This window comes from Anser cygnoides, chromosome 27 (genome assembly GCF_040182565.1).
Source record: "Anser cygnoides isolate HZ-2024a breed goose chromosome 27, Taihu_goose_T2T_genome, whole genome shotgun sequence".
Taxonomy (NCBI): Eukaryota; Metazoa; Chordata; class Aves; order Anseriformes; family Anatidae; genus Anser; species Anser cygnoides.
Window position 1 is genome coordinate 3,703,572 of NC_089899.1, and position 21,901 is coordinate 3,725,472.

Here is a 21,901-nt window from a genome sequence, read left to right on the forward strand (position 1 = left end):
AACTCACTACTTCATAACACTATAGTAAGATGTGCTCATTTGGGCTGGCGGTAGTATCAGGAGATGGTGCTCTCCAGGACAGAAATAACTTTTCTGGGGTTAGAATTAGGGCAGGGAGTCCCTTTGTAAGCAATAGGTAAATGATGACAAGCCTGAGAAAAGCTGAGAAGATAAATTCAGTTTTCATTGTGAACAATTCAGATTTGTCTGTGGCAATTGTGTGGTACCACTGGCTGGAAATACCCATCTTCTTCAGACCTGTCTTCAGCACACCCACACTAGCTGGCGTTCTATTATCCTCTCATATTCTGTCATAATCTGAGTGAACAGAAGATGAAAGGCCAGCACTCATACGTACCACAAGATCAAGTATGTTAAAGAGTCCATGTGAGAGGCTGAGATGGGCAGGATGCCACTGACCTATTAAAATCTCAGCAGTTGTAGTGACTAATTAGAACTGTTGCAAAATATCCTCATTTTTTTTTACAGGTTTTCACTCATTAAGCTACTCAGTTGCACAACACCACTGGCACATTGAGGATCAGAAGACTATAATCTCACCTGAAGGGTGAGGCCCACAGCAATCCCGTGTATTACCTCATTGTGGCCCTTCCTGGTTTAATGCCAAGCCTAGTGGCAGAGAGGCCAGGTGCTGCTGCATATCATAGCCTTCAAAGGTTACACCCATTTTAGAACTGAATAAGCTGAAATCTGCTTTGCTGGAATGCTGCCAATGGGACTCTCCATTGTTCTCCACCCTCTCGGTGATGTGTTGCCCACATCTGAACCATTATGAAAACTCTGCTGAGGATATTATAGGTGGAGCTGGTAGCAACACATATTAAAAGTTGCCTAGCCTGCTCCATTATAAAGCCTGGTTTGCGCTTACTTATAACTTTCCCAAGCTTTAGCTATTCAGAATGAAATTTTCCATATGGTGTGTCTGCCTTCAGTTGAACTTTTTGGAAAGTTTCAGAAAAAAATCATCGAATCATAGTATCGTTAAAGTTGAAAAGGACCTCCAAGGTCATCTAGTCCAATCATCCCCCTACCACCAATGTCACCCACTTAAACCATGTCCCTAAGCACCACGTCCAACCTTTCCTTGAACACCCCCAGGGACAGTGACTCTGCCACCCCCCTGAGTAACCTGTTCCAATGTCTGACTGCTCTTTCTGAGAAGAAATGTCTCCTAATTTCCAACCTGAACCTCTCCTGGTGCAACTCGAGGCCATTCCCTCTAGTCCTATCACTAGTTACCTGTGAGAAGAGGCCGACCCCAGCTCCCCACACCTTCCTTTCAGGTAGTTGCAGAGAGCAATAAGGTCTCCCCTGAGCCTCCTCTTCTCCAGACTAAACAACACCTCACAGGACTTGTGTCCCAGGCCCTTCACCAGCTTCGTAGCCCTTCTCTGGACACATTCCGGGGCCTTGATGTGCTTCTTGTACTGAGGGGCCCAAAACTGAACACAGTACTCGAGGTGCGGCCTCACCAGAGCAGAGTACAGGGGGACGATCACCATCCAAAATGTAACCTAGTTTATAATATATATGTATATATTTAGTATTTCTTCTTCTAATCAAATGCAGGCTTCATTTGAGCTAAAATGAGTGTTTCTCACAAAAAAAAAATCAAAAATCCATTCCCAGAGAACGTACTGTTTTTCTAAAAATATTTACAGAAAAATGATACCTAATTTCTGCTAGCACTGTAGAAAAACAGGGGATGATCAGCAAAGCCTGCAACTGCTCTTCCTGGCATGGGGGATTCATGCTGAGAGTCAAGACATGTGCAGTCTAAGGCAATGTCCTTACTGTTTTGATGTGACTTTCCTCAATCTAAAACTCATTTCATATTCCGGAGAAAAAGGTACAAGTCATGGCAAGTCTTGACTTTGAGGTCAGCAGCATGCTAAGGTCAGCACTGGATGGATGTGTTCACTGTGGGGTCTTTTAAATGCCACGTGGAAGTTTGGATGTGAAGTTGTGAGGAACCAGAAAGGTGGTGGCACAGAACTTTGGCATCAATTCTTCTCCCAGCCAGGCCAGGCAGAACAAATGTAACGTCTCCTAATGAGAGTAAGCTGAGATTCCAATGGAGAGGAGAATATAGCGAGGCCATCAAAGTCTGCAAACAATACATCAGTATGTGTAAGGTGTACAGCATGTGTTGCAAGTACTTACGTTGTCCACAGTATGTTCCGGTATAACCTTTCTGGCAGAGGCAAGATTCCTCATTGCAGCTTCCACCATTCATGCACCTCACATTGCAGGTTTGGACTGTGGAGAAAAGCAGAGAAATATTAGAAGACAATGCAACAAACTGTCTGTGACAGGAGGTGGATACCTCACAAATAAGCGATGTTCAAAACTTTCTTAATTTCTTCATATCTCAGTGCACAACCTAAAGGTGATGTTAAACGTCCATTTTTTTTTCAAGTAAAATGAATTAACTTGAATTCCCATTACAGGGTATGAGCCCATAGTGTGGTTAAACGCTTGCGCTTTTACTGAAGTATAATCACCCCAGGGTTTCTTACAACTATAAACACCATAGTCTGTTCCTTATCCCTTAGACAGAAGGTATTTTTATTGTTCCTGTACCTGGTAATATTGAACTGCTGAGACAATGAAAAGCCACAAGTCTTACAGGTAGTGTAAAACTATGAGCAGTTTAGGGGACACGATTCTTCAAGTCCATCTCGTACAGGGTAAGGCAGGACATTGTCCTTTCTACAGGATGTCCTGCCATAGCTCATGTGACTGAGAGTAAGGGCATATTTACCCATATTTCCCTTTCTTTGATGACTCCATCATTCTAAACATTTTTTTTTCTTTTAGGACACTACACATTTCAAATATTTTCATATCTTTTAATTATTATTTTAGATTTTTGCTCCATTTTCAAAATACGCTTTTCACATTCTGGGCTGTCAATCTTTAAAATGTCTTCTTATTAAAAGCATGTTAAAAGACCTATGAGATGTTTTGGGGGGTATAATTTATTTCATGGAGGAAAACCATCAACTTTAAAGACATTTCTTTTCCTTTTACAGTGATTATGTGGCCTTATTGATGAGTTTCATCTAATACAAGAAGGTTTCAACAAATCTGAAAAGAAAAGCATGTATTATCTAGTCTTCTTCCTATGTTAGAGTTCAGCTTTTACAGTAGATTATGGAACACTGAATGTGAACACTGTAGAAAAACAATAGTAATAAATAAGAGTCAGTCAGTTTTACACTGACGTAGACACAAAGCTAGTATTGGCTTTAACTGTTTCATCACTATTCAACGGTTAAGGATGTGGTATTAAAGTAAACGAGCCCAAAAGGGGAGGTTTATTGCTAAATACTGTATTACAAATACAGGTCAAACAGCTTTCATTCTTTACTGAAATGCCTGGAACAATGCGGTCTTAATTTGTGAGATGTGACAATTCAAACTGCAAGTGCGTCAGGCTGTAGTAAGCTATGTGAAAACTGTTTTGCAGCATGTACACCACAGTTCCTGCATGCCAGGAAAGGAAGGGCTGTGATTTGGCAGCTTGAAGAAGTTGAGGCTGCGGAGCGCGTACATGAGTGGATACTCAGATGTGGCTGGTGTATTCTCTGTACACGTAACATCAGCTCCAAAAGAGAAGGGTTGGGGCTAGCGTAATTGAAATGGCTGCCCAAAAGGTAGTAGAAATCAGAAGTATCCAATAAGGATAATTACATGGTTCACGCCTTGTTCATAGAATGCCTGACAGGAAGAAGGAGTGGAATGGGAAGTCTCGGGGCTTTGCGTTCAACATGGTCAGCACATGTGCTGTACGTTTAATCCATGCATTTCTAGTATGGTTTGAATTAGTCGTGATGTCTACAATTCCTATTGCTCTGTGGCTGGAGATCAGGCCAAATTTAGATGAAAGCTTAATCATTAAGGAAACTGAGCTTGAGGCTTCAAAGCATTGCCCAGATTGTCAGACATGAGACCAGTCTCTCTGGGAAATGGCTCTGTTTCCAGCACATTCTTACCCTACACCCCTCACCCCTCACTACAATTAATCAGCACTGGGAAAGCAATTACATACAACAAATCTGGGAGGGCTGCCCAGAGACAGTAGGAAGAAGTAGCTAGGAAGCGTCTGTCTGTCAGAGTTGTCCGTCTGTCGGAGCTTTTCCCTACAGAGTCTCTCAAGTTTTGCATTCAAGGCATTCAGCAGGGGGTAAGATCTAGTGAAGTTAAGAAATTTTAGTAGTTCAGGTTCTGCATATAAGAAAAGCCTTGACACTTATCCAGAATTTTTCCAACTAATTGGCAAATATACTATTTCTAGCCCTGCTTAGGTCCCGTTTCTTACTTCTGCTGTAATCCCAAATACCCTGAGGTCCCATCACCATTTCACTTATCTCCAAGGCTAGCATCGAAGGGTCTGCTAGATTTGGAGTGCTGAAGAAAATCTTTCAAATACGAATTTAAAGGCCTATTATTCCTTGTCAGGATTTTCCAAGCAAAGACCAAAGTTCTAGGAAAAAGAATAACAGCTCTCCCTAGTTAACTTTTCCCATTGGATTGGATTCATTCTACATTTTATTTTAAAGGATCAGTGTCTGCAGCTGTTCTGCCAGCCATCAGCAGTGGAGTTTGCAGACAGGTTTTATGTCTGCTTACTGACTACTACTATCTAAACATTCACTTGCAAATTACTCCTAAAATACCTTACTCTCCCAAGTAAGAAACCAAACTTTTTGTTATGACAGAGAGAGGCGGAGTGGCTTTTATTGCCTCTGGAATGCACTATTTGTCTGTTTTACCTCCCTGAAGCATTCATGATAAATGCAGATCTAAACATCCCCACAATGAATGCCAGATTTAACGAAGCTTCTGCAGAGAAACCTACCCCTCCACCCCCACCCTCAACCCGGAGCACATGCTGAAATCCACCCCAGGCTCAGAGGAATGCCAGGTCTGTGCCCAAATGTATATACTGCTTACAGCATTCCTCGCATTCCTCTGTGATTGCTAACATATGGACCCTCACTCCAGAAACTTTTGTGTCTCCAGCACCTTCCATTCAGCAAAGCATTTGGGAAGGTTTGTAGAGCTATGCACACATAGGCTTCAGTGCTGAGCACTTTCTGGGGACATCTGCAGTGCTGTAGGACAACGTGGCGCTTTGGAATTAGATTCTGGGAATTTCCTTCTTTCAGTCACGCCCCGAATGTGGTTTTGAGGTTTGAGGGGGCTAGTTCTCTGGCCTTCAGTCAGATGCCTGCAAGTCACTTCGTTAACAATAGTTTGCCTACAGATGGGCAATAATGGGAAATAAATTTCTGGGTTGTCTCTAGAAATGGCCACGAGACCTTAAAAGATGCTATAAAATCCCATTAAATTCTGCATCTCGCATTGTCCTGGCAAAATCATCCTTCTCAAAACAATACACAGCTCTGAACAGAGCCACAGCTCTGCTCCTTTGCTTGCAGGTTTTTGTTTGTTTGTTTGGCTGGTTTGTTTGTTTTTGGGCACTGTCATCATCTATGGATGCACCACTTACACATTCAGGTGCAAATGGTCACCCAATATCCCTGCCCACATCTGGAGATCTGGAGTGCAGGCCGGCCCCATTTCACAAGAATTTGAGAAACAAATGAAGCCCTTTCGGGCAGATCTGCTGGCTTACGCATAGTCTGCACTGACTTGGGTGGGTGGTCTCTGTGCTGGTGGTGGCCCTCGTCTTGCCAGCAGGAGTGCAATTATCTGCACCCAACGAGCTCCGAGGCTGTTAAGTCAACCTGCACACAGTGATGCTTCTCAGATAGACGTCCCTTGTCTGCCCGGGGAGAGACTGGGACAGTGAGGGAAGGGAGCGTGAGGGGCTGCACACAGATCCTACAGGCCTTCCTGGCTCCTCTCACGTATGGGCAATAGTGCTCGATATCCAGATCCTTTTTCTCTCTTAAGTGAAGGATTCACATAGTTTTGTCTGTTTCTTTCTGCTGTTTAGTGAGTAGAAAGAACTGTCTGGAGCTTTCTGCAGGTAACCAGCAAAGGCAAAACTACCATCTGACCATTTACCACTGGGTATTCCAGTTCAAGGCTCAGTGTAAGCCACTCTTTCGTACAATTATGTACAGACTCATGTGTGTGGGTACAAGGGCTTGCTGGATGTCCCCATTCAGCCTCCCCACAGATCAGGATGGCCATGAATTTGTCTAGCCAAGCCTTGAAACTGCCCAAGGAGGGAGATCTTCTGCACCTCTGGCGACCTGTTCCAGCATTGCACCACCCTCCAGTGTAAGAAACTTTTCTTTGTGTACAACCTGAACATCCCAAGCTGCAACCTACGGCCAGACACTTCCATTATCTTGCCTGCCACTACTGAGAGGGGTTTGGCTCCACTGCCTTTGTAGCTGCACTTCCAGTAATTACAGACTACTACTGGATCCCTCTCTGACTCCTTGTAGACTAAATCAGAGCAGCTCCCCCAGCTTCACCTTTGAGGACACATGTTATAGACCAACCATTTTGCAACCCACTGCAGATCTAGTTTCCTCTCATCACTTCTGCACTGGCAGCCCAGAACCAGACTCAGCATTCCAGCAACAGCCCTGCTAGTGGCAAGCCGAGGGGATAACACCTTCCTTTGACTTTTCCGCCATGATCCCCTTAATCTAACTCATGGCGCGATTGGCTTTACTGACCATCACAATGCCTACTGACTCATAACCAGCCCAGTATCTACCATGACTCCCAGCTCCATTTCATCAATACAACACAGTGGAAAAAGGGGCACGGAGAAACACTATTGAGTAAACAAGACCATTAGCTATCAGGTTTTAGATTCAAACAGGAGTGCCTTCTGTGCAGAGTCATGTGCTGCAGAGTAAAGGAGTGTTTGCATGCTCTAGCCTTGAATACGTCTTGCAAGAATTACTAGAGGGTTATGGGAATTGCTGTCTGGATATTTGACTGTCACTCCTCCAAGTCCTCCATAGTTTGTTTATGTGCTATGTTAACAGAAACCTCAGCCACCTAGTCTTCTTCCCAGAACTTTTCAGGTCTTTGTCCTGAAAGTCTGAGATGGGAGAAAAAGGCAGAAAAAGTGGCAATGGAATTTCTACATTCCCAACACCGACAAGTGCATAACTTCGTTGTGTCACTGCAGTTCTCTAAAAACATTGGGCAATTCTCTCGGACGTTCAAATCACAGCCTACCAAAACTTAATAAACTTAGCACTGGAAAAAATAATTATTTGGTTAACAAAAGCAGTGACAGATTTAATTCCACTTCAAGGAACAGCCAGGAGTGGATGGACTCTTTGGCAGCAGTGTTGCTATTTGCTGCTGGGAAATTCAGTTTCTGTATCCTGTATGATTTTTTTATACCAAAGTAGCAGAAATCACACACACAAAAAAAAAATAAAAAATTTTTGAATGCTGCCCAATTCAGGTTAGAACCTTGTTGCCCATTGTGACTGGGAAAATTTTAAAAGAGCATATAACTAATTCAGGGGGAGGACAATCACCAGCAATGTTTTCTTACCTCCAGCTGAGCCACAGTTAGGAGAAAGTTGTCCATTGGAGCACGTACACATGTTTGGCCTCGAACAAAATCCATCACCACAAGAATTCCTGCAAATTGCTGGAGGAAGAGAAGGAGACAGTGATTAGCATAAGGTGCTGCTCTGTGAACTTCCTCACAGGCTCATATTTGGCCGCCAAAAGGGTGTGAATTCACCTTGTTTTAAGAATAAGCTGGGGAGGAAGCTGTGGCACCTCCTGAGGACTCCGCTGTGGGCAGAGCAACAGCAAGAAGGACTCATTCATTCACAGGGCATGAATTCCTAGAGAAATCTTCCTTTTATCACACACTTTGGCTGGGCCTGTTATTTTATTTCTATTTCACCAAGCAGAGGACGGGGAAAATGTGGCACCTTTCACTATTTTTGCCTGCTAAAAATGTTTCTCATCAGAGACAAGTGACATTCACACTGAAACAGGTTTCCTTATTTTTTGTGTGTGTGTTTCCATGCAGCATTTTGCAGTCCATAGTTTGGCACTGAGCTAAATGACTGTTACTGAGATTCATCTCCTGTTGAATGAGGGGCTGAGCCTGAGTCAGCCAGAGATGAATCAGCAGGATGCCTTCATATCAATCCATCCTTTCTTGCCTGGGACCCCTGCTAATCTCTTTCCCTTCCTGTACCATGAGAGCCAAGAGCTGACAGTATTGTTCCACCTGTGTAAGCACAGATTTCATTAGAGTCCCATGAAACTATCTCATCTCTGTGCTTTTTATAAATACAATTATAAGGCACAGTTCCCTGAGGACCTCCAGCCCAGATGGCATGTTTTACAGCTATGAGAAAAGTCAGCAGACAACCCTGAATGTTGCTAACCCTGCATGCCACAGAGCAGCCATTTGGTTGTAAGTTCCTTAACCCTTCACTGCAACCAGCATTAAACTGAAGACTTGTATACTTCCCAGGGCGTACCCTGTCTACAGGGCAGTGGATTTCCTAAAGTAAAGAGGATTTTGTGAGTTTGCTTGTCTCTTCCCATCGGGAAAAGAGAGGATGCAGAACTCCATATCTTACCACCACCAGGGGTGAAGTCAAATGCATTTAACTCCCAAGTCATTATTCACTTTTGGTTTTTAGTGAGTAGAATGCCCAATTCAGGCACTCAGACACTGGCACTGGTTACTCACTGTGCACAAGGATGCATAAACTGCCCGCATCACTCATAATAAGCTTGAAAGTATTTCCTTTAAGAGGAGAATATTTGTGGCTCTGGGCTCAGTTTTGTGCATCTGAGATCCCTGACATTAGGAAATATTGATATTGGGAAACATGAGGCAATTCTCACTAAGATGACTTCTTTCTAAGATGCAGTTTCATCTCTGAAGGTGGAATATCTTCTGAAACATGTAACCTGTACTATGTCGGAGATTCTGCAAGATGACCCTATTGTTTTCCTCAACTTCAAACCTCCCACTGTTAATTATTTTTAGGAAGTTTTGCAAAAGGCCATTCCAAGTGTGCTCTAATGCAGAAGATTGCTTTAGAAAGCTAAAATACAGGGAGATATAAGCATCCTACAGTGCTATCTGCTATTTGGTGTGTCCAGGATACATTTAATATATTCAGGACACCATGCATTTACAGTGTGTGTTTGCTATGTTTCAGCATGAAGCATGACCAAATGGAGGTACAATTATACCTATCGTCTCCAGTAAGAATCTCATTTATTTACCCCTGAGCTGACTTGCAATTCCCATAGGAACATCTTCCAAAGGGCAGACTCCTTCATCTCCCCATAGCTTATGCCTTTGCCATACAGAAACAAGCCATAGATCCTAAGCCCCTTAATGGATTTTATAGGTGTATATCAGCACTTGAGAGTGTAACAATGATCTACTCTAAATAGTAGAGCTATCTGCCAAAAGAGAGGTGTGACCTATATAAATCAGCATTCTCCTTTAGAAAGAGGACACTGAAAGAAAAATGCAAATTCCTGCTTGTGGACACTTCCTCATGACAACATGCTTCCAATGGCAGCACCTAGATCTTGTCTGAGCAGCTAAATTATTTCATCTAACTAAAGAGCTCTAAAATTACTCTTCTGGAGTCACTAAAAGTGTTCCTTTGAGGCTAATCTTCTAAAGCAGGCACACAAATTGTCAAGCAACATGGAACAAAGTGGCAATTTGGCAGAAGACAAAAGGCCATGCATTAAATGGGACCAATTGCAACAACCCTGTTTTAATCAAGGCGAGCAGAGATGAGAATTCCCAACAATCACTGCTCCTTTCCCAGTGGATTATGAGATGTTTTGTCATATGCTGAAGCGTGAGATGTGTATTCCTTCCCACATGGCAGTTAGCTCCCTTGGTGCCCTTAACAGGAAAATTGATACTCACGGACAATGCACTGGTTCCCTCCGGGCAGCGTCTTCCAGCCAGGGCAGCAGTAGGAGTGGAACCTCGAGCCACAGACATTAGGTCTGAAAATTAAAAACAATTTTTCCTCTGTTTCTGTACAGTGCCATTGGATATTCAGCGCTTATTATCTCTGTATGAGACCAGCTGAATAGTCTCTTGCATGACATTTCTCTGCTAAACACCATTCCCTCACTCTGAGCTTAAACAAGCCATGTTTAATTCCCACCAAATGGAGTCAACATACATTACTTTAATGACTGACTTCTGACCTCCCTGTGCAGAAAGCCCCAATTAGCTACACATTTGAGTGAAGGGAACTGAGGGCATATATGACTGCCTTCATTTCAGCTATAATGCACTGTGCTAGGATCATGGAGCTCAGAGCTCAAGCTGCACAGATGGAGCTCTTACTGACAACCACTGGCTTCATAGAATCATAGAATCATAGAATGGCCTGGGTTGGAAGGGACCTCAAGGATCATCCAGTTCCAACCCCCCTGCCACAGGCACGGATGCCACCCACTAGATCAGGTTGCCCAGGGCCTCATCCAACCTGGTCTTGAACACCTCCAGGGATGGGACATCCACAACCTCTCTGGGCAGCCTGTTCCAGTGCCTCAACACCCTCTGAGGGAAAAATTTCCTTCTAAGGAAGGGAAGAAATCTTCTAAGGAAGATGAGCTTCTAAGGAAGATGAGCTTCCTGCTGATCTGATGGCTTGCACAAAATGTACAGCTGTCACCTCCTTGTGTCCAAGACAAGTGCCTCCTCCAAACTGAGAGCTACAAAGGAGACTCTGCAGGAGCTGCCTGAAGTCCAGCAGGCTGTCTGGAGAGGTCAAGCCTATGTGGCTAATTATCTCCACACTTGTTAGCATGTGGAATAAATGTCTCTCTGCACATACTTCTGTAAACTGCTCATGGTGAAGGGGTCTGTTTGCTGCAACCACAGCAGCTGACACCAGATCCACTCCTGCATCTCCAAGCCGCCAGACAAAAACAGAGCCCCAAAGGCTTAGAGTGACCCTCTTAGGACTATGGAGGGGTGAGGAACTGAGGCACAGCCAGGTCTACCATTATACTAAGCTAGAACATGTGTGTAGGCTCCCAGTACAGGAATGGGGCCATATCCACAAAGTTAGACACAGCCAGTTGGAGACCTGCATTTCCACATAGGAACAGCAAGACCTAGACACCAGACAACCCTAGAAATCACAGGCAACTGAGTATTTTGATAACCTGAACAGGGCAAGGGCATCTGTTCCTTGTGCACATATCTCATCAGCCCTGTGTATGTTAGATAAAGTCCCGCTCTTCCTTTCTGAGTGGCAAAGTTATGCACATTCCAAACCGTCAATCAGACAGGCCGGACATAGTTTTCTTTTTTTTTTTTTTTTTTGTCAGTTTAATCAATGTCATGCATCAAAGACGGCTAGAAATCCAGCCCAAGCATATAATTCAGCATGGCATTTACAACATGTTGTGCCATGCTACACATCCGTAAATGAAATAACAGATTTTCAAAGAAAATTTCCCAAAAGAAAACATGAAAGCCACAAACCCATGTGATACCCATAGTCTTGTGACATTGTCAAGTGTGGAGTCTTGAGAATGCAGCCCCTTGCAGAGATGTTAGGGCTCTACCAAAGGATCAAACATGAGGGACGGCAGTAGAGAGGTAAGTGTAGACAGTGTTCAAACCTTGGCTGGACGCTGGCCAGCAATCCTCCAACGTCTTGTGCAGTCCCTGAGGGATCACATCTTTTAGAGAAGCATGAGAATTTGAACTAAAATAAAGAGTGAAAGATTTGGAAGTTTGGAAGTTTGGAAGTTTTCCAGTTTGCAGTAATCCTCATTGTTAAAATGGCTTTATTCAGGGTCTGAGTTTATCTAGCTTTTACTTTCAGGCATTGGATCTTGTTATATCTTTGACTGCTGGATTGAGCAAAGTCTCTTCCCCAATAGACCAATGTAGCCTCTATCGCCCTTTCATTTTTCTTTGACAAGGGAAGGAAAATATCAAACTAGTTTACCAGGATCCACGGACCCAACTTTATATCGTTTGTTATTCATTACGCCATCCTCATTCTAATTTTTATTGATTACATTTTATGTCAATCAGTTTAGCAGTTTGCTTGGGGCTGATTATTGCCAACCCGTAACTATCACCATCATTACACAGAGAGGGTGGCTTTATGTGAATGAATCAGATTAGGAAGTTTCTGCTATGTAGTTTGGGATGTTTCTGAAACACCAGAGTTTCCATCTGAGCATTAGGAAACACTTCATCACGGTGTGGGCGACGGTGCACTGGGCAGGATGTGGAGTCTCCCTCCTTGGAGATCTTCAAAAGCCATCTGGACGTGGTCCAGGGCAACCTGCTCTGGACGGACTTGCTTGAGCAGGGGAGGTCCCTTCCCATCTCAGACGTTCTGTAAGTCTATGTTCACTGCAATCCATTTCATTGTTAAATACACTTCCACAGCTACGTGCATATCTCAGCTACCGGTAGAAATATCTCTAGCTACATGGCTACTCAGCGTGGGAGCAAATGTATGGATACAGCAGACTGGAACAAAAAAACATTATCTGATTTTTAAAAAAACGTATACAAAAGCATTGGCTGCTTTGTTTATTTTTTATTTTTATCCTGAAAATATGACCATTTTCTTCATCTAGATCAGCAAATTCATTTCATTTTCCATAGAACGGTCTCTTTTTATTTCCCTGTTGGTTTCTAACACCTCTGCTACTGGTTTGTGTTGCTGCAGATGGCAGCTGTGAGGAAATCACACCTGGGAACAAGCCCTTTACAGAGCCTTAGTTGAGAGCTGCCTTCACCCTGGGTATTCCTAGGACTGATACTTTCAGACCGGAATCAGAGCATCTACATTAAAAGCCAGAAAACAAGGCTTTCTTGGCTCATGTTTCATCGTTCTAGCAAACTGAAAAACTGAACCCCCACCACCAATCAGAACCAAACTGCTGCTAAACTCTTATGTAGTTTGTATATTCTTTGGCTACATCTAGAAGGAAAAAAAGAAAAAAAAAAAGTGACCTTTATAGATGAAAGGATTTCAACATCTAAAACAATCTGAGCGTCTGCTTCCACCTCCCAGGGAGTCCAGAGTACCTCACACGCCAATATGTTCTTTGAAGTGACTCAGTGGAGAACCATAGAAAAAAATGAAATTCCAAAAATGGCTTTTAGGAAAAAAAAAAAAAAAGCAGCTCAATATCACCAATCACCTTGCAGGAACAACTCTAATAAAACAATACCTCTTTAGCTGTTTCTGAACAAGTTAAGCATCTCAAACATTAGTTTCTGGTTGGATCTAGTTTGTTCTCACAAAGCCTTTTTTTTTTTTTGGTGTTTATTAAACCGCCTGCACAGCATGACCCAGCTGAGTACAGACCTCCACTCTCTTCTCCTTGTACCCTTAAAAAATAGCACACTGCTCCTCATGTGAATTTAGATGTCAAAATGGACCCTCTGGTATTCTGCCACCAGCAAGGAAAACGCGTAAAACAGTTATTGTCTCATCTTCCCTTCATTCCTTTAAAACGGCATCCCAAACATTGCCTCTGCCCTTGTAGGAACTGTTCTAACCACGGATGTTGTAACTTCCCTCCCATGCCATGACGTGCCTACTGCAGAACTTGTCTTGTTCTTCCTCAAATCCCGAGGTGCCTGTGGCTGTGTGCCATCAGTCTATGTTTTCCTGAACTTCCTTTTGCTTCTGCCTCAAAGTTTTGCCTAAGTGGTGGGGATTTTTTGAATATTTTCTTCCTCTGGTTTCCATTCTCAAGGTTCTGCAGTGAGCCAAGAGTGGGAAGGCAGAGGGTGCTGGGTTGGCTGTGCACCTTGGGCACAACAGCCAGTATCAGAAGCACTCTGTAGAGTCCCTTTGCCAGATTCCAGTCTGTATTTTGGCAAGAACTTGCAGTGGTTTAGGGCAACAGCTTCCTGGCTGGGAGAGGCTGGTGGATCCTAGAATACCCTGAATAAGCTGCCTAGGCATCCACAAGTTTTTCACCTTTGGCATGCCTGCAGCTGATGCACAGGAGTTACACAGAAGACATGCAGCAATCGTGAAGCAGACATACAACATGCATTCAGAAAACACACAGCAAACATAAAGTAGACCCAGCAGATACACACTGGATGCACAGCAGACATAACAGAAACACAGTGGATGTACAGCAGTCACAATGATGATGTGCAGCACACACCCAGCAAATCCAGAGCACAGCAGACAGAAAACAGAGACCCAGCAGGACATGTACAGCAGATGTGCAGCAGACATGCAGCAGACATGCAGCAGATGTGTAGCAGATACGCTGCAGGTGTCTCTTTCCAAGTGGAAGAAATATAATGTTTTCACAGGGAAAATTGAACTGGGCAGAGTTTACAATAACGACAAAACCACTGAGCTGGCCTAAGAGTAAACTCTAAGGAACCCTCTACTGAACACTGTTATTTCTATGTAAATGCAATCTTAGCTTCTGCTTTCCATGGTGACTAGAAGACCTCTGAGCAGCACAAATATTGAATGACTTTCTGGTCAATGAAAGGTGCTGCTTTCCTTCCCTGTTCTAGTTTTCCCAGAGCACGCAATGACCTGTGCAGAAACTGTGGCAGCTGTTTTTCTAGTCGTGCTGCTTTTGCCCCGTGCTCTGTGGAGCCTCCTTCACCAAACCTGCCAACACAGAATCAAGAGCTCTGCTACAACACCATCAGATTTCGTGCTATGGTCAAAGGTGGCGAGTAAATCTGTATTTTGACTTTGAATGGGCTTACTTTTTCCAACAGTCTGGGCATCTGTTGCTTCTCCTGTGACTAGCAGATAAAAGCAGACCTTGAATGCAGAACTGATTCTGTTGCCTTGGATTTAAGTGCCCTGCAGATGGTGGAACATCCTGGGCTACAGTTCCTGATTGCATTAGGTTGGATAAAATACAAAGCTAGCTAGTACTGCCACTGATACTCAGTTGCAAATCTCCAGTAGGAAGTAGACATACATCATTAACTCAGAAGATAAAGTTTACTCTGAGCAGATGGGGGCCCTGTAAAGCCTAAGTTTCAGATCTCAGGTACCCAGCATACAGAACAGATGGATGGATGATTATTCTTTTTTTGGATATAGGACTCTCTAGTACAATAGGTAAATTACCTAATAGGTAAATTACCTAGATGGTGAATGAAATTAGATTCCAAAACAAGACCTCAATAAGGAGAATTGTGTTTTGTAAGAAAAAAAAGTCTCTTCAGCAAATCTGTGACAAAAACAATTGTGGAAATAAATAGCAATTATCTTGATCCTGGAAGATACATGCTGGAAACACATGCTCTTATCAGCAAGAAGGTATAGATAAAAGGCATGCCATTTAGTTGTTAAACAGAAAAGAGCAACCACACGTCATGGTGAAGTGCTCCAAGGAATGGAAAGGTGAAAGCTATAGGAAAATTTGTTCAAGTTCAGTAAACTTGTGACAACATTCTGATGATTACTGGTCATCAAAATCTGCAGACATTTCAGAGTCCGAAATTAAAAATCAAGAGACTTTTTACTTGTATTCACTGTCAGCTTTATCTTCTTGCTAGCCAGCAGTAGCAAGGTGGTCTTATACAGACATGATGTAGTCCTGAAGAGGCATAGTTATAATGCTGAGACTGTGCTTATGCTCTTATGACTTTTCCTTTGGGTATTAGAGCCACAGAAGTAAGACAGTGTGTGCAGACAAGGAAGAGTCTGAAAAGACCTCAGATACTAAAGAGAATTTTTTAAGTGAAACTGAATATGGACAGAAGAATAATGCTAAGAAAGGACAGAAGGAAAAGCAATGGTGGCCATTGTGTCTTCTTTGTCCACTTTAAATAAACAATAGAATTACAGAGATAAGCAGAGACAAAATAAGCATGAATTTCAATTGATGGCACTAAATCCTGCCTGCTGGCAGGGACTACATTTGAGAACTGGGAGATGCCAAGAAAAAAAAAAAAGAAAACACTTCAGTAGAGCAGAACTACAGACATGAGATGTGAAAATGCAGGGCTGTTAGTAAGAGAACCCTTTCTCCCAGATCCACAATGGAGTCTAAAGCATAAGCAAGCCCTGGAAGACAGACCACACCACAAACTTGCCCATAGGCTCAGGGTGCCAGTCTGCTGGTGGGGACAGAACACAAGTGGAATCTGGTTGTTCCTGTAAGCAGCCTGGGAAATACAGCCTGAAGCACTGAATTGTTGCCTAATAGCTGAGCAAGCAGCCCGAATGGGCTCAGTCTGCCAGTTATTGTCAGATGTCTAGTGTGACCCCAGCAGAAATGTTCTCATTGTTAAAGGTAGAAGAGGGCAGACAGCACAGCGTGTGATGTTTGGGCTAAGAATGTTTTGCAGACAGATGCTAGACAAAAACTAAGTAAAGTTACCCTGAGCTTCCTGCTTAACCACGTTACGTTGTAACGTATATTATTACGTTATGTTTAACCCCTATGTCCTCAATACATGGACATTATCACACAGATATTTGCCCAGCCCTCCAGCCGTGGGAAAAGGAATGCCCAGCTCGAGTGAAGCTCTGGGTCTTCTTCAGAAAACTCTGCACAGTCACCAAAGGGCTGCTTTCAGTAATAACTGCAGTGCCCTGCAAGTAGCGCTTCTCCTGCCAACCAGCAAGACCCACAGCTAATGAAGCCTTGGCTACGTGTAGCGCGTGCTTTCCAGAAAACAGGCACTGCAGCCCAGGATTTGTCTCCCCTGTCGTGGTTAATCGGTGTGCTTCAGTTGTCACTGGCTTTCAGAAGTGTTATTTCCATTCCTTAAATTAGAGGAAGACAGAAGTGAATGAAAATCAGTGTACTGCCAGGGCTGGAGTAATTCTCAGAGGTGCTTTGGTCTGCACAGGGTTATTCCCTGGCTGCTCAAACGTTTTCCTTCTCACTGGCCTCATCTTCTCTCCAGGCAAATGAATGATAATTTCAGCCAGTGTAGGTGGTTATGAAAGACTTGTTACCTGCCCTGCTGCCCTGCAAATGATAATTTCAGCCAGCGTAGGCGGTTATGAAAGACTTGTTACCTGCCCTGCACTCACTTTCTATAGCATTAACGACATTGTCTCCATGGGCGATAATGGATCGATCCTGACTGCCCACTCAGACCCTTGGGAACTACAGAAAGTGGTGCTGCATTTCCATCAGCATGACTGCACAGGTCTCCTTTATCAAGCTAAAGACTTCCTGGAGAAAGGTTATGATAAAATGAAAGCAGAACCTGGTCTGCAGTATCCCTATTTTCCCACATCTTAACCTAACTCCTTCCCATGTTGCTGCAGAGCTATACCCACCCACTCTGAGATGGTTTTCACTTGTTCTTTACCCTCTTCAGACCACAGAGCCTTCACAGGAAAGCAAAATATTAGTCCCTTTGTCTTGTTTGCCACACTGCTGTCAGTTGCTTGGCACTATATCAGCATTTTTAAATACTCTTAGAAGGCAGCTTTCCAAGGTGGGAGACTTCAGATCTCTCCAAACAGCAGGATATAGATCTAAGATAAAACTGAATAGGCTCATAGTGTGTCTGAGGAAACAAAGGCCCTTACACATTCAGCTCTCCAGGGTCAGGTCATGAACCATGTTCTCACTTTAAGAGCAGCCAGTCTCCTCCTGTTCCAAGGACAGCAGACAGAAAGCAGAAGCTAAGGAGGGCTTGCAGAGGTCCAAAATTCACACACACTCAATAGCAGAAAAAGCCCCCAAATACCCTTTGCTTAAGTGGACAAAGGTCTGCTGGCAAATAGGACAACGACCTGGGGAAATAAGTACTGATAGGACCAGAAGGATTCATTCAGGAAGAATTCACTGCAGCTGATCACTTTGGGCCAATTTCCTGATGGAAAAGCCCCTTGACCAGTGACTGAGCTTCCTTAGCACCATCCCTGAGCTGTGACCTTGGAACTACTCTGCTCTGGTGCACGCTCAGCGGCCCAGCAAACGGTTCTCCCAGCTTGTTGATTACTTTGTGTATGGGTGGAAAAGATTGGGCTGGGAAACTGCTACCAGAACATAGGGACCCTTTTCCTTATCTATCAGTCCTCTATTTCCCTCATTGATACAGCCTAAGGCTTCTTCCTGCTGGGTGGAAACAGATTTTCAGTCTTCTAGCTGTCTCATGAGAACTACTTTCCAAGATATTCTCTGCTCAGTGGAAAAAGGAGTCTGAGCTAAAAGGGTCCAGCTGGGATATGCACTGAGCAAATGACTTTCTGCACTGGTTTGAGTTTCCTGGCGAGGACAGAGATGCCAACGCTTTACATCTCTTGCAAGTTTTCTCTGCTCTCCTTAGTGCAATAAGAACACGTGGAGGATACCGAGTAGGTGCTTTCAGAAATTAGTACATTTTGTAATGTACTTGTAATGGCTTTTGTAAACTTTGTTAATAAGATAAGACTTAATAAGACTGTTAATATAAGTATGGCTTACATTTTTACCACGTCCCACGTGTAAGTTAGGTGAGTGACCAAAGACAAATGATTTCTTCTCTGTTTCAAACACAACAGTAAAACATTCAGTAAAAAACATTCTCCTGCCCTGCCAAAGTACAACTGTGCAGGATAGTATTAGGGCTGGAGCCCGGTGTTTTATGGAAGGGTGAACAGCAACTTCCCTAGACATCACATTGGGTCTACAGCTGGTGGTTTCAGAGTGAGGAGCAGCACAACTTCACTATCCAGCCACAAACCTAATGATCACGAGATAAGAGACTTCCTCATTGATACTGGCCCTCAAAATGGGCAGGACAGAATATGGTCACAAGAATACATTCAAATGCAGACCTTGAGCCTTAAAGGGAGTGACTGGAGGAAGACAAGAAGTCAAGAGATTATTTTCTAGACGTTCTGGACACACAGTACACACACATTTCTGCGTAAAAGCTTCGCTGTTACAGATATTCATTTGGCAAATGCCAGGTGCAAAGGCAGCATTGCTCCTCAGCAACTGCTGACTACCCGCAGCTATCTGTAAAAGAGATCATCTGAGCTCCTAACCAATGCAAAATAAGCTGGTTTTGTTCAGAGCATCTACAACAGCCAATGGAGTCATGCTGAGACCCTGATCAGTGATCGTGGTGAAATCCCCATTCAACAGCATCCTTGCTGGCCAGCAGGACCCCGTGAGCTATTTCCCTGTCTTCTAGCTCATACTGAGGGTACACCTGGAATACTGTTCTAGAGAGATATGGAGAACCTGGAGGGGGGCATTCTTGGACTAGAAATTGATGACCTTTGTAACTGCTTCAAATTGCCCTCCTTGCAAAGTGCTTAGCTACTTCTTTTCTCCAAGTGCTGAACATAGCCCTGAAGGTCTCTGACTCATGGTTTGTTTTCAGAATGACTGCCTCTCTGGTCAGTGTGGAAGTAAACATTTTAGCGATTTATTTGCATGCATCTTGAACTCTCACTTCCATGATATTTTGGGCCTATTTATCTTGGGTACTAGCGATCTGATAAACCTCTTGTAAGGATTCACGGAACTGATCTCTAAAACAAACTCTGAACTCTCAAATTCCCACTTATCAATCTCCAGACTCTGCTTATCAGCTCCGTAGAAAGACCCTGCTAGGTAGCAGTTTAATTTCACAAGATATGACTAAAGCCTGTTCCTATTTGTAAGCACAGCCATATGGCATCTGTCAAGGGTCCATATAGTGCAATACCTATTCTCAAACAGTGGCCAAAAATGGATGCATGCAGAACATGATGAGAAGAGTGTAAATATAGGTAATTATTCCCCCCAGCATTGCCCTCAATTCTACCCATTTTCAGGTCAAGGATGTCCTGGGATCAATGTAATTTCTATGAATTTACTAGTCTTTGGCAAATGTCTTTTCTATGAACTTCTCTAGTCCCTCCTTAATCTTTTGTTCACTTGTGGTTGGTGCCACAGTTTCCTTTGAAAAAGAAGAGCTCCCTGGTTATATTAAAAGCATTAAAATTAAACAAACAAATACCCTTACAGATCTTTTGCCTTTACTCAGCGTAAAATTCACATGCTTAAAGTTAAAGATCTTAAAGATCTCACTGGGGATGAGTATCTGCATGAAGGTCAAATAAGAGCTTTTAACCCATCTTCAACTGGCCATAAGTTTGGAAAGGAAAGTGAGTTTAACTTCTAACTACACTACTATAAAGATTGGGGTGTTCCAGTAAGACATTTTTTTATGCAGGGAAAAATGGATGGGACAGCCTGCCACTGAAGTCATGGGAGTCAAGACATCAATGAACAGTGTTTCAGGTGAGTTACTATCCCAGGCTTTCCTTTAAAAAGACAAAAACAAGGGAGATAAGGTCCAGTGATGACCTTCCTCCAGGTCCTGGAGGAAATGCTGTCTGAGCAAATGAGTGGTGTCCCTAGCAGAGATGACCTAGGTGAACAGGAGATTCCCAAGATGTTCCCCACCCTCATCTGCCAGTCTCTGAGGTCCCATGCTTACTTCCAGAAATGTTCTTTATTTTATTTTATTATTTTTTTCCCAATGGAGTTTTTTGAAAGGCAAGAAGCTGTCATTTGCCACTACTGGCAAATGTCCCGTTCCTCCCCCATTGAAGATATGCTCTTACACACACTTTTGGGTGTTTAGCTTCCATAATTTGCTCAGGCCCCACGGGAATTATATTCTCCAATTATACCATTCCTAGTACATGCAGATGAAAAAGTGCTAAATACACCCTCTCCTGCTAGAGCACAATCTCCTAATTTTAGGATCTCATTAAGTTTGCTCAGTCTTAGTTTTCCTTCTGTTCTCTCTGTATTCTCTGAGTATCTTGAGAGACACGTAAATCCATTTGGGGGTGAAGCAATTCTGACATCTTACATGGGATGAACGAAGGCCCCTTAGTGTTACAAGAAGGAGGTTTTGCTGATAGTTACTGCCTTTCCTGTCCCTTGTTTGTTTTTTTTTAATGTCTTTCAAGTTTCAGATAAGGAATATTAGGAGTAGGACTCAATGGTCCTTGTGGGTCCTTTCCAACTCGGGATAGTCTATGATATTCTGATTTATGGGGAAATCAAACTATTCAGCAACAATAGAGATTTGTCCAATTCTCAAAGCACTAATGCTTGTTCAGTTTTAGGAATGTACATTGGGGAAATCTAAAGCAGCATAAGTGGCAAACCATTTAGTGTTACCCTTTGCTGTAAATTCACCAACTCAGTGACAATTTGGCTAGTTCCAGAATAGTCAGGATTTTTGATTTGATACTGCAGAAAAAAGGTGTGTCTGCTATCCACAGAAGACATATTTTAGGGATGAGACATGGAAAATATTTTTAGATTATTTGCCCTTGCAGCTTATTCTCTTATCGTGAAGTTCATGCCTGTGCTAAGTCAAATAAGATTAATTTGTATGAACATTACCACTACATTCTCTAGTCTGACATGACTGAAGCATGCGCCTTTTCCAGGGAAGATGATCTTGCCTCTCTACCCAAGCTGGATTTTTTTCCTATTATTGAATATTCTTTTTGGTTTTGATCTTAGCCTGATTTTTTGTTAGGCTCCAGGGACCATCTCACACAATAACTGGGGAACACCACTGCAGGAATCAGTCACCCTTAGTCTCAGTGGAGATCACTCGGAGGACAATAATTACTGCCAAATGTGATAGTGGTTTTTGTCCACGTATCTTGCCATCCACAGGGATTTGGGATTGTGTCATGGTGTGAGAACAGATTTTAAACAATGTTGACTTTTGGATCACTGGCCTGTAGAGGAGCATATTTGCGTCCCTCTATTCCTTGGCTTACACATTTCCTCAAATGTATTACAATTATTTCTTTCAGTGGTTTATCAGCTTTACAGTTCCAGGATCGGGCTATCTGTATATTTCTGTATACTTCCCCAGGCCTATACATGCTTTTGTGATGGATAGTTTGCTAAATAATTTGCAAACAAGAAAGTAGAGCAATACCCCTAG

At 43.1% G+C, this 21,901-nt stretch overlaps 1 protein-coding gene across 3 annotated transcripts in view; it reads right to left on the reverse strand.

Annotated features, from left to right (window-relative positions):
- FBN3 (fibrillin 3) overlaps nt 1-21,901 on the reverse strand; it is a 117,077-nt gene that overhangs the window by 82,858 nt on the left and 12,318 nt on the right. For all 3 annotated transcript variants that reach the window (XM_013195275.3, XM_066984007.1, XM_013195276.3), the window contains 3 exons: nt 9,908-9,990; nt 7,529-7,627; nt 2,185-2,280 (listed from right to left, as the gene is read on the reverse strand). In XM_013195275.3, coding sequence (XP_013050729.2) covers nt 2,185-2,280; nt 7,529-7,627; nt 9,908-9,990 — 278 coding nt within the window. The remainder of the gene's footprint in view (nt 1-2,184; nt 2,281-7,528; nt 7,628-9,907; nt 9,991-21,901) is intronic.